The 12,444-nt window shown below is 44.4% G+C and overlaps 1 protein-coding gene across 1 annotated transcript in view; it reads right to left on the minus strand.

Moving 5' to 3' along the window:
• ITGAV (integrin subunit alpha V) overlaps positions 1-11,140 on the minus strand; it is a 44,892-nt gene extending 33,752 nt beyond the window's left edge. Inside the window, exons 1-2 of the mRNA XM_057383438.1 lie at positions 10,838-11,140; positions 6,998-7,125 (exon numbers count right to left, since the gene is read on the minus strand). Coding sequence (XP_057239421.1) covers positions 6,998-7,125; positions 10,838-11,004 — 295 coding nt within the window. The 5' untranslated portion in view covers positions 11,005-11,140. The remainder of the gene's footprint in view (positions 1-6,997; positions 7,126-10,837) is intronic.
• Between the last annotated feature and the right edge of the window lie 1,304 nt (positions 11,141-12,444).

The raw sequence follows: 12,444 nt of genomic DNA on the forward strand, positions 1-12,444 counted from the left end.
TTTATATATATTTCCAGCTCGTCATACCCCTGAGATCCAGCCACGCACACGGACAGAGCCAAGAATATCCAGGCAGGAGCCTACCTAATCACAAAAGCATGAGCCTTTCCGTGCTGTCAGCTCCAACACCATTCGGGGGAGGTTTGACACATTCTGYGTTCGGAGCAGCGCCCGGATCCCAAATATAATCAGAATATCCAGCRCAAGGATAAGGATAACAACCAAACTTCAGGGGGAATGAGGCAATGAGAGACTTTTATTCAGATAAAAATCAATCTATTCCACCCCCAATCAATGAATGGTCTTCACGAGATTTATTGCTTTATTGTTGMCTAAATCGATGGCCTTTGAGGTTGAAATTCCCCTGTGGATTCAGAGGTAATACCGATAAAGCAATCAGCCAAAAATAAAGCAGTRCTTAGTTAAAACAAGCATTTTTCAAAGAATACCCACCTATCCCGCACTTTCTTATTTCCTAAGTGGAAATGATGGATTTTTGAACAATTGACTGTTGTGCACAAATGATCAAAATCTCCAAAAGGCAAAGGTAAGCTCACGGCACCCACTCCACTCATAACTTGAACATCAGCAGATCCTGCCCTGTGCAAGGCTACAGCTCAAAGCTGCCCGAGGCAGTTAAAACACCCACTTCAAGCTAAATAGGTCACAGATAGATCCAGCCATGCCAAACTGGTGGTTTAGGCTTCAAACAAAGCCTCCTATTGTCTAGAATCACCCACTTGGGGACTGAAAAAAAATAATCTGCAAATATAAGGAGGAATCAGAAGAGTTCTTTATGAGTATTTTCCCTTTTCAAAAGCCTCCCGCTCCTCTTTCAGCACAAATYAAAATATCCATTCCTCAAAGAATTGTATCCAAAAGGGTTTAAGAACAAACGGTTCTCTAAAATTACTTTGTTGCATCAAACACAAGGGGAAGGAGGAAGAGGAGGGACAGCGTGACTGTCAGTGATAAAACTTTCTCCAGGCAGAGGCCACTCTGAATTCTTTTCCCAAAGCAGTAAAAACGCACTACACAGAGCTGAGAACTCTCGAGAGTTTTTAGTTTTAGCTCCTAATTTTTAGTATTCAACAGCTCCCGTAAGTTTCCCCATCCTGAATTTTGAGATGTGCTGCACAGAATGAAAGCAGCAGGGCAGGCTTGCCCCAAGAGGAGCGATGACCATTCATCCATGGTTTACCACGGGGCTCAGAAAAGCAAAACAATCCATSGTCTGAACGAGCAAACCTTCCCGGGCTGAACACGCAATCTGCTCGAGGAATCTGCAATTCATTAGCATGGGAGTTCAAATGGGTTTTATGAGCGTGCTTTCCTCTGTCACAGTTGGTAGAGCTGTCTGCATTTCATCAGCAGGTTCCAAATGCAGTCTCAGGACTGCACTCCCTTGTGCTGACAAAAAGAGCTACAGCTTCAAGCATCTTGTACCGCAGCTGATGCATTTCTCAATTAAAGTTTTCTTTTAAAAAAGCAGCTGGTAACAAAATAATTCAGTTACACTTTCATGCAAAGCTTCAGATGTATGAGGAAATGCTATTTCTACCGACCCACTTCCCACTATTCTTGACTGATGACGAGCTAGGACTCCAACAAGAAAAGTAAAATAATAAAAACARTTATGAAGACCATTTCCTTTTGGAAAGCAAGCATATAGGAAAGTTTTGATTTATATTAATTTGCCATGTGTATAGCCTGATTAATTCCAACTGGTTACATGGAGCTCTGAATAATTTTTTGTTTGTTGGAATGAAAATTCCAGAGTGATCTGCTAAAACTCCCCAGCCAAATAATGGAGGTATTTATCCAGACAATCAGACAATTAGCTAAGTGTGTCAGCCCTGCCATTCCATGCATGCCAAACTGTGAAACACATAWGTAAAAACATAAAGATGATGTGTTGGTTTCCCTAAAAAGCACATTTGGCCACCCCTCTGCTCACTGGTTTTGCTGTCTGGCTCAGTGAACTTTGGATCCTCCTGTTGCCCAGAGAAAGAGATCTTTAATTTTATACACAGAAACCATACAGCTACASAAAATAAATTTAACTTGCAGAATACCCTTTAACTTTTCAAGAATCTTTCTCCTGAGGGAAAAAAAAATCTTTCCCTGGGGAAGATTATGGAAATGCTGTTGGCAATGTCTGGAAATATCTTTGAAAGCTTTGCTGTGCCAGTCCATGAAGACAGTGGAAATGAAACAAAGGGGAGGGAGACTGATTTGTCTTTAAAACAAATAAATTTGGACCTTTGTCTCAGAACTGATCAGAAACAAAAAATGGATTGCTGTATGAAGTGCATTCCCTTCGTGGTTTACCCACAAGAAATGTGTTTTTCCTGGAAAAAGCTGCTAGGCAGCTGGCAGAGGATGCCAAGTGTTCAGGTTTTTAGGAGAGGAACCACATCTCTGGTCAGTCTGGTAGAAAGGGCTCAGCCAGGTGTAAAAGCAGTTTTTCTACCATTTACTTTCCAGGTACTTTCTTCTTCACAAAATTCAGAGCATTCTCCTACTACTATGGATTAAAACAAAAAAAAAAATAAACTAAATTTTTGGTCCCAAAATTATCCAGTGTGGAGAATGGATAAGAATGAATGAAGATAAGTATTTACCAATCTTGAGTGATTTTTGATCGTTTGGATGTGCAATGTAAAACATCTTGCAAAGGAAAGAATTCATTCATATTGCTTGTGCTTATGACAATTTTGAAGAATATACTACCTTGAGAATATAATTTCAGTGCTTATCCTGAAAAAACAGGGCCTCCTACACATCCTGAAACTCTGAAAGTTAACTGGGACAGAGGGGAAAAATTCCAAATATTTTACAAAACAGTTCAATTGAAGTTGTGGTAATGCTGTGTCACTTGTAGGAAGAAATCAAGATACAGAAGAAAACCAACAGCAGGAGCTTCAGTTTTGTGACAGAGGCATGTTCACTGCTGAATTAACAAGGTATAACAGGAATAGGGTAAAAAAAAAGTGTTTAAATCAGACCTGTTTCTATCCAGACTTGAGGRATAACCTGTTAAAGTAACAGCAGCACTGTTTCGTATTTCAATTGTGCACCAGGACCACACCAGAGCTGTGCAGGGTGTCCTCTGCTGCTTGGGTCCTCCTTGACTTTCACCTTCACGTGTTCCTGGAGCTAAAGCCAGCCTGAAACTCTTGCCTGATGGCGCTAGAAAGCCTTTTAAAATAAAGTATTCACTTTGTAGGCCCATGACACACGCACAGGCAGCACAACTACGAGCACGCCTGAATTTGGGGGCAGATTCCACCACACACAACTGTTATGCCATTTTCATGTCATCATAACCATGTTAAATCAAAGCCAACTGAYGGCACTGCTGAAAGGCTGAGAAGCCCCACAGCAAAAGCATCTTTACATTTGGGAAGTGTTAATGTGCCATGTAAACGTTTTGCCTTCCAAAGCCACCACACAGACCAGAATGCCAAAAGTAATTAGTACAATATGTACAGAAACACACAGAGACACACGGACAGAATATTCTCCAGTGGATTTTTAGTGAGTGTAACCACAGTGCTGGGAGATACAGGCTGAGGGGAGATTCCCTTTCACAAATGGGGTTGGAAGTAGATCATCTTTAAGGTCCCTTTCAATCCCAACCAGTCAATGAAATATTTTCCTGTTTTACATGAGAAAATCTGCTGTGTGGGGACAGTGAATGAACATTGCCTTTTTAGCCAGAGGTTTGAAGATGATAATAAAATGTTTTTTTAAAATTTTGGTTTTTATGTGACATGCCGATGGGAAGGGCATGAGAAAGAGGGAAATATGTGTAATTTCAGCATCACAGCTACGCAAATGACATTGCACAAACAGACTCCTACTCCCCAGCTCCCACCCTGACAGAGCTCAGTGGTCACCCACAGGAAGGAGTAAATAAAGTAGTAAATTCTGTAGAACAGGAACTATCAGCTTAATGACTTATCGCTTTCCTCCAGGGCAGTGGGGTGAGGGGAGTGCACTGGTGGAACACAGGGGCTGGAASAGCTCCTCCAAAGATCATCCTCCAGCAGCTGGCACCTTCCCTGCTGGGCTGGGGAAGAGCTGTGGCATTTCAGCACGTAAATRCCCACAAACACAATGTTAAGGCAAGAGTTAGAAAATAAAACCCAGCTCTGTGCAGCCACKGAGCTCAGTGCAGCCTTTGTGCAGACGGGCAAGAAAACGACACGTAAAGCTGCAGAAAAACTGAACTAAAAACCAAGGCATGTTTAAGAAGAAATAGTCCTAATTAATAGTAATGGAACAATATATGGAGGGAAAAGCCTTGCTTCTGGACCTCTGTAGAAGGTGAGGTCTACAAATATTCTTGTATTTATTTGTGAAACAAGACAAGGGGACACACACAAGCCCACACAGTCAGAACAAGAGTTGCTCTTTGCCCAGCACAGGAACATGACCTGTGCCCTGCCCTCACTCACTGCTTGCCCTGTTCCAGCATCTCCAGGGTGCTACCTGGCACAAGRGAGCAGCAGCAGGAATAGGGTCATGACTCCTGCTAATTATGGGGCATCCAACCCCACACATGGAGTTTGGCATCAACAGGCAGAGCAAAGCCACRAGTACAAGCATTCTCATTATTTTCACAGGTCAGATTTCTCACTGGCTGCAAGCAATTAAAAATACATCTAAGTAATGATGCAAAACCCGGTTTTTCTATTAACAGAACAACTGAATAAACTGGGAGGGAATAAAAAGTCTGCCTTGTATTGCAGGACTAAGCAATACCTCTGGAGTTAAAAATGGCATTGCACAGTTGTTAAGCAATGATGGGTCAGCCTGAACTCCTCCAGAGGCTGSATTTAGTCATCTACAAAAAGCCCCTTCGCATCAGCACCACCAGTCAGTGGTCACATCTTCCATTTCCTGTTTCCTCAAAGTGGGTCACGAGTTTTCCCTCAGCTCTGCTCCCTCCCAAGGCAGGGGCTCACAGTGACTTTGTCATCAGAACGCAGGGAATCGAGCATTGTGTTATGCACAAAGAAAAAGACATTTTCTTTTTTTTTTTTTGTCTCAGGGCATTTATTATTTTATCAGGCTGAAATACAATGCCCYTTTTCAGCAGGAGAATAATTGACAAATGCTTTATTTCCCCATTCACTGCCTCAAAGCKGGAACCAGTTAAAATGTGCCTGAAAGAAATCCTCTTAAGCTGTCAGGACCTGCTATTTTTACTGTTGAATTTCAAACTATTAACATGCCTGTTCCTTAAAGGAAAATGATGAGCAAAACACGTTTTTGTTTTTTTTTTTTTTGCCCAGTAGCACTTACCTTAAACACAGACTCAGCAAAGCAGCATGGCCTTTTTATCACTCTGCCTGGCCCATGGAAAAGCCTATTGCAAATGTTCACGGTATAAACTGATAAATGCACTGCAATTCCCATTAAAAGATGTGTTTAGGATCCACACATGTGGCTCATCTTTCCCTGCCAGAAGGTTTTTTGCTATCATATTAGTGATGATTATTAATTAGGGACATTTAGTGTCTTTCTTAAAAATACCCAAACTAACAAAAAATACACTTGTATTCTAGTAAACAATAAGAGCAGAGTACAAAAATCCCCGCCATAGTTACAGATTATTTTTGCTGTCTGACACTGATGCAGACAAAAAAAATGTCACACTTTGGAGCTCATTAAAGATTCTAAGTAATCTGACAGATATGCTCCTATAGAATGATATGAGAGAACAATAAATGAGTGAAAGAATGATAATGGCTTGGGGTTTGTACGTATCATTACATAATTTTTTTTTTTTTTTTTGCAGCGGAACTGGTAACATTGTGGTTTTGACAAAAAAAATGTCACACTTTGGAGCTCATTAAAGATTCTAAGTAATCTGACAGATATGCTCCTATAGAATGATATGAGAGAACAATAAATGAGTGAAAGAATGATAATGGCTTGGGGTTTGTACATATCATTACATAATTTTTTTTTTTTTTTTTGCAGCGGAACTGGTAACATTGTGGTTTTCACAAAAAGATACAAATATTGCAGGAACCTGAACACCAAGGTTTTGTGACAAGCGAATTTGAAGAAGAGCTTCTCCGCTGTGCCATGCACTATTTAAAAGGGCTGCATCGATCTAACAACCTTCAGAGTGCCAAGTCAAAAACCAGCAGAGGCAAGAATGAATTATAAGCAAGAATGAATTATAAGCAAGCAGACCCTCAAGGTGCAGGTGTTTCCTCTGCCCTGCCACATGGGTCTTGCTAATCCCCTCTCATGACACTGGGGAGGTTTTTCCACTGGCCTGAAAYACGCTGTGGAAAACAGGATTCACAYGGAGGGCTGGAGCAGAAAAGCACATGCCGTGTGTCCTCATGACCTGCCACAGCCTGTGGAAATCAGCGTGTGCACCAGAGCATGAACAGTGACTGAAATATTTCATGCCCACGTGGCTGCTGCTTGGCTTCCCTGTGCTTCAGAAATGGGTAAGGAATGCCTGTGACCGGAGTCACAAATCCTATGAAGCTAYATCTGACGGGAAAAATTWWAAAAAATGTGTTTTCCCACAGTTTTTAGTTCATACTCCCAGTTTCAAATGAAACTTCTGAGTATTTCTGCCTATACCACCTCTGCTGATATTGAGAAATATCTTTGCTCACATCTCACATTCTTAATAGGGAAAAAAAACCCTCAGGGTTCATCAGGAATTAGGTTGCCAAATGTTTTAGSATTGCTGGAAAGTACAGAGGAGAAATATAAATAGGTTAAAACGCAAGAAGAATAATGTTTGCTCACTCAGGCTTTCAGCACATACCAAGGACAACAGAATTCTAAAAGAGAGGAGAGGAAAAGGAAACACAAGCAAGCTTTGACCAGATGCCAGTCCAAAAACAGCCACAATCACACTGACCACTGACAAAAATCCCACAGGGAGCCGAATCCCTTCTGCTTCCCCACATTGGAGCAGAGACTCTCCATCTCCCCCACAGTGACCCACTGTTACCTGTGGCATCAAAAATGATGGGCTGGCAGTTCCTGTTGGAGTTCCAGTTACATTTGAGCACCTGCCCTCCCTCCACGATGTTGTGCTGGGTAGTGTTTGCTTTTGGAGCTCCCACCAGGAGAAACGTCCTGCAGGGAAAAAATGAAACAAAATGAAGGTTTCACGAGTCTTGTCCATTCTAATCTAAATTCAGTTAAAGAGAAATTAATATGAGGTTCTCCTTTCTGCAAGAAAAAGCATGCCATAAAACCCCCATTTACCAAAAAGCAGAGGTAAAAGAAGATATGATAAAACCAAAATATCCAGGCCTACCTAGGCTCATATTTTAAATGAGATAAACTTTTCTTTTTTTCCTTTTAAAAATGTGTACRTGTGCAGCAGAACAGGAAATTGTGTAGTTCTGTAACTTACGAAAGYCCTCGACTGACATAATTTCTGGTTAATTTAGTGCGTAAGGGCAATTCAAAAAAGCCGGTCAAAAATGGAAACAATGTGTAAACACAAGAGAGGCGCACTCTGAGCTCAGCGTGTGCTGAACGTGATAAATCAGCCCTGCCTTAGAGGGCTCTTGCGAAAACAACCTCTGAGAACGGAGGATTCTCACTCATCCCAGCTCTGCATGTTAATGAATCATCACCCGAATTCACTGCACTCATCGTTTTCTTATCAGCAGCTGCTGCGCTTTTTGCATCTCTGCCTCTACAGACACGTTCAGGGCACTCGGAGCAGGAGCTGCCACCGGGCTGTGACAGCACAGGTGGCAAAATTCAGAAGCTGCAAAGTGAGAAACAGATGGAACAAGGCTCTTGGCTTCCTCCAACACCTTCCAGGAACCCCAGCATCTCTGAGATGCACTTGGCTCATCAGCACCTGACTGAGGAGGTCAATTTGAAGCACAAAGTCATGYTTAGAAGACATAAAATCAAATACTTCCTTTCATTCTGCTCTGTTGCTTGCTTTTAGATTGCTTAAGAGAGAATGCAGCCTGCAGGAGCAAGCCTTGTCGGGAATTTGGCTCTTTGGATTTGAAACTGGGTTAGCTGAACAAGCTGCAGGACTGGTTGGAGGGAATGTCCACAGGCGGGCAAATCCAGGCTTATCAAACTTGCTCTGGTTTTCAGAGTCATCTCCAGACTCCTCTTTAGTTAGAGAAAAGACAGGTATAAACATAGAGCACCTCATCAAAGCTCAATGCATATGAAAACCAGCATAAGCTAGCAATTTTCAACTGATGTGAATTTCAGAGCCTTCAAAATACCCCTGGCATGGACCCTGATAGAGGATCCAGGCCAGTTGGCAATCCGTTTGTTTTCTTTAGGTGCCATTCATAGACCATCTAGATTGCTAGAACAGGAATTTGAAACAYTTTAATCAACTTAAAATGAACTCTCTGGGCGGAACAGAAGTGCTTAAAAATAAACATCATAATATCTAGTAAAGAAACACTTCAACTACTATAATTACAATCAAACAAGTGGTAGCTTGCCTCTCATTTTACTCTTGTACCACCGACTTTTGAGAAGTCCCCCAAAAGCTTATTTTAAAAATCTAACCATTTCCATTCTAATACTGTATTTTAAATTTTTCTTAAGCTAATATTTGTGATGAAGTTTATTAAAAAGATTACAAATAAAGGAAACATTCTGAGACTCCACAAAGTTTAGTCACCTCTTTTCCCAAACAAAAAAAAAATGCATTTCTATCATCAAAGACCAGGCAAGAAGATTTTGTCATAGGTCTTATATTAATATACAAAWTACCCAAATACTAAGAAGTCTGTAGTCCACACAGTTTGGGAAAGAGGGGATAGAYGGACAATTGTTGTTTCCATGGGAATACACTGGTTATGCTTTGATACTGCCAATTTCCTAGATCATGTAATCTTCACACGGCTGGGGGGTTAAGGCTGGGAATGTTCCAGCAGCTCTGGTGTTCCTACAGGAACAGCCACTTCCCAGGGCTTTCTGTGGCCAACAAAGCAAAACTGGGGCTTCCATGTAGGTGCACATTGCACTATCAAACGCCATTCCTTTGAAACACAGAGTGGATGTGAAATCCATCTCAGTTGGTGTAGAGCTGTGTTCCATCGCTTCTTGTGAAAGCAGCCCCTGACACAGCACCATCACTTCCACCCCTGGAACAGAACCTTCACTCTGGACTTGAAAATGCACTTTAGTTTGGCATCCACCAGGTCAAAATAGACTGTGAAACAGCAGCTTGAGCATTCAAGGACTAATAGCATGCCTTTGTTGTCAGGCTAGACAATCCAAATAACTTTGGCCCAACTAAACTGACTTAATCTCCAGCATTTGTGTATAGAACAGGTGATAAATAAAGGCTCACGAAAGCAAAAAGAAAGGCATAGGAACCAAGTGACACTCCATATGCCTGAGGACACTGCATACAAGAATTTCTGGCTATTTCAGGAGGCAAAATATCAGTGTCCATAGGCATAAACTGAAAATTTAACACCGCTAGAGCCTGTTCCCATAGAAGTTACATAGCTACTTTGTTTCAATTAAGAATTTAAATAAAAAAAATAAAGTGTTTAGCTTAATAGGTACAAACTAACTTTTAGCGACAACAAAAAAAAACTGAGGAGACAATTCCCTTTCAAATATACAGAAGTTTTTCACACTGCCTGAAAACCACATTGTTTTCTTTCACAGCGGTGCACTTAAGAGGTCAATAGTTCTTATAAAAATAATGGAAAGGGTCCAAAAAGTGATTTCATAGAGAGCTGGGGTCACATAATTCCTTATCAGAAAACACGGAAGAAAGTTTATTATATGCATTTACCAGTCTCTTGATAACGCTGCAGCCACACATGCCGACTTAAAAATAAAGGGCGGGACAAAAATAGAAGCTTTTTTTTCGTTTTAGTACCAAGACTTACCGGATTAAGATAGCAGAGAAAGATGGTGCAACATGTGCAAGTTAAGACAGGATGCCTTCTAACACACGTAGGCAATAAAAAAAATGCAAACAAGGCTAGATGATGCACTGTGAAATGACTTGCTCAATAGCTATATAATTTGCTTATAAAGTTTTATAATCTAAAGACTAAGAGGGAGAGAGAGAATATACCCTCAGCAGGATGAAAAGCCAGTTTTTAAGATGGGAGAGGAGTGGGGATCAAGTGACAAAAGCTGGATGTTATTGTAGCCCGCATTTGGGTACCAGAGCCTGATTTCTTCTGGCAGCACCGAAGCTTCGCAGTTAGCGACACAAGGATTCAAAAGCCTAAAACGCTCCAGCGACTACACACCGCCTAATCTTTAACGTGAAACGGGAACATATTCAGGAAACAGACGCGGAGGGTGCTTGCATGGAAGTTTTCCTTCTCCAGACTCCTCAGCAGCTTGGTGACTCGCACAGACACAGCACAACTCAAACACAGCACTCCCGCAAAGTACACTCGGAGAGAGAACAGCACAACTTCTGAAACGCCAGGGGACACAGCCTCGGGAACCAAAATACCGTAACCACATCTTTTCACGCTGTATTTATCACCACCATTATCCGCACGAGATGAGGCTATTCAGAGAGTCCCACAGCACAAGGTTCATGCCCCTCCGGCCGATCGGGGTGGAGTTGGGCTGCCGGGCTCGGCCCCAGAGCCGCCCCAGCGGGGAAGGGATGCGGAGCAGGGGGCAGGAGCGGCTCCATCCCCGCTCCGGGCCCTCGGCAAAGAGCTCCCGGTCCTTCCCCTCCGGGAACCGCCCGGGCCGCAGCGCTGCCGGCTCGCCCGGGACCGGGGACCGCTCCCGCTGCCCATCCTCGGCAACGCGGGGAGCGGCTCGGCGGGGCAGGACGGGCCGGGGTGGGACGGGCACTTACGAGAACGGGTCGGGAGCGAAGAAGTCCACGGCGAAGCCGAAGTAGCTGCCCGCCGGGCCCGAGTAGACGGCCGGGCGCTCCACGTCCAGGTTGAAGGCGCTGGCCGGGGCCAGCGCGGCGCCCAGCAGCAGCAGCAGCAGCAGCAGCAGCATCCCCGGGAGCGCCATGGCCCGGCCCCCGCTGCTCCGCGGGCGCGGCTCTGCCCGGACCGGGATGGGATGGGATGGGACGGGACGCGCCGGCCCCGCGCCTTTCCCGCGGCGGGCGGGGAGCGCAGCCACTTCCCCTTTCGGGCTGGGACGGGGGCGGCAGGAAGGAGAGGAGGCATCATGTGGTGCCGGGGGCGGGCCCTGCTCTGCTCCGAGCCCGGGCCGCCGCTCTCTTCCGCCGGGAGCGGCACGGCACGGAACCGCCCGGCACGGCACGGCACGGCACGGCACGGCACGGCACGGCACGGCACGGCACGGCACGGCACGGCACGGCACGGCACAGCACTGCCCGGCACGGCTCGGCTCGGGTCGGCTCGGCACGGCACGGGGCCCCGGAGCTGCCCTGCCCCAGGCACGCCACTCTGATCTCTGCCCCGGCCGAAGGCTGGCGGACAAGGAAATTCTCGCCCGTGACGGTGCTGAGGCCCTGGCACAGGATGCTCAGTGATGCTGCGGTTGCCCCATCCCTGGATGTGTCCAAGGCCAGGCTGGTCGGGGCTTGGAGCAACCTGGGATAGTTGAAAGCGTCCCTGACCATGGCAGCGGGGTGAAATGAGGTGCTCTTTAAGGTCCMTTCCAACTCAAATCATTGTACAATTTTATGAAGAAGTGCTAGAAATACGAAGAGGGGGACACATCCGTGTCTGGTCTTAACAAGGCTTTTTTTTGGTGAAGCCTTTCTGAACAAGTCTTTCAGGAAAGCTGTTCAGCAAAGAATGAAGGGAGTGACAGTATGGACTCAGCCATGGAGGTAAAAACCTCCTGATTTTCAAACACATAGGCTRTTAAATGAAATAACTTTAAATCCCAGGGTCTCAGCATCTCCCCAGCCGCAGGAATGCCCAGCAGCAGGTGCAAAACTGAGAAGAGCTGAATCTGCAAATACTCCCGACAGAGGTCTCTGTTACTGTTTCACCCCTGCACTACCTACCCAGGGAAGAAGCATCCATTCCGTATCGTCATTTGCAGTTTGTGGCTTTTGTATCAGCTCTCACTGATAACATTTTAGCACTCTCAGCCCGGCTGAGCCCGCTGCTGTCAAACCCAYGGTAGCCTTGCCCTCATCAGCCAAMATCAGAGCTCAACATGTGCTCGGTACAGCAGCGTCTCAGCTAAAAGAACCCATGCTGAACACCTACAAAGAGGAAATAATTCATATTAATTCAGAACATTCATTTGTACAAAATAACAGGATTGGAGTTTATTGCTACCAAAAGTCGAAACTTTTAGCCTTGCTTTCCTCATGTGAGCAAGATAAAAAGCAGAAGAACAAAAAATGATGTTTCAAGCCTTAAATAAAAGTTAAAAATACCCCATACATATTGACCAAGGGACAGATCCAGCCTAATGCRAATCCTGAAATAAAAACATTTACACAATTAGCAGAGGAAATCCCAA

Source organism: Malurus melanocephalus, unplaced genomic scaffold, assembly GCF_030028575.1.
Source record: "Malurus melanocephalus ecotype Western Australia unplaced genomic scaffold, MMel_1.1 scaffold_632, whole genome shotgun sequence".
NCBI classification, from domain to species: Eukaryota; Metazoa; Chordata; class Aves; order Passeriformes; family Maluridae; genus Malurus; species Malurus melanocephalus.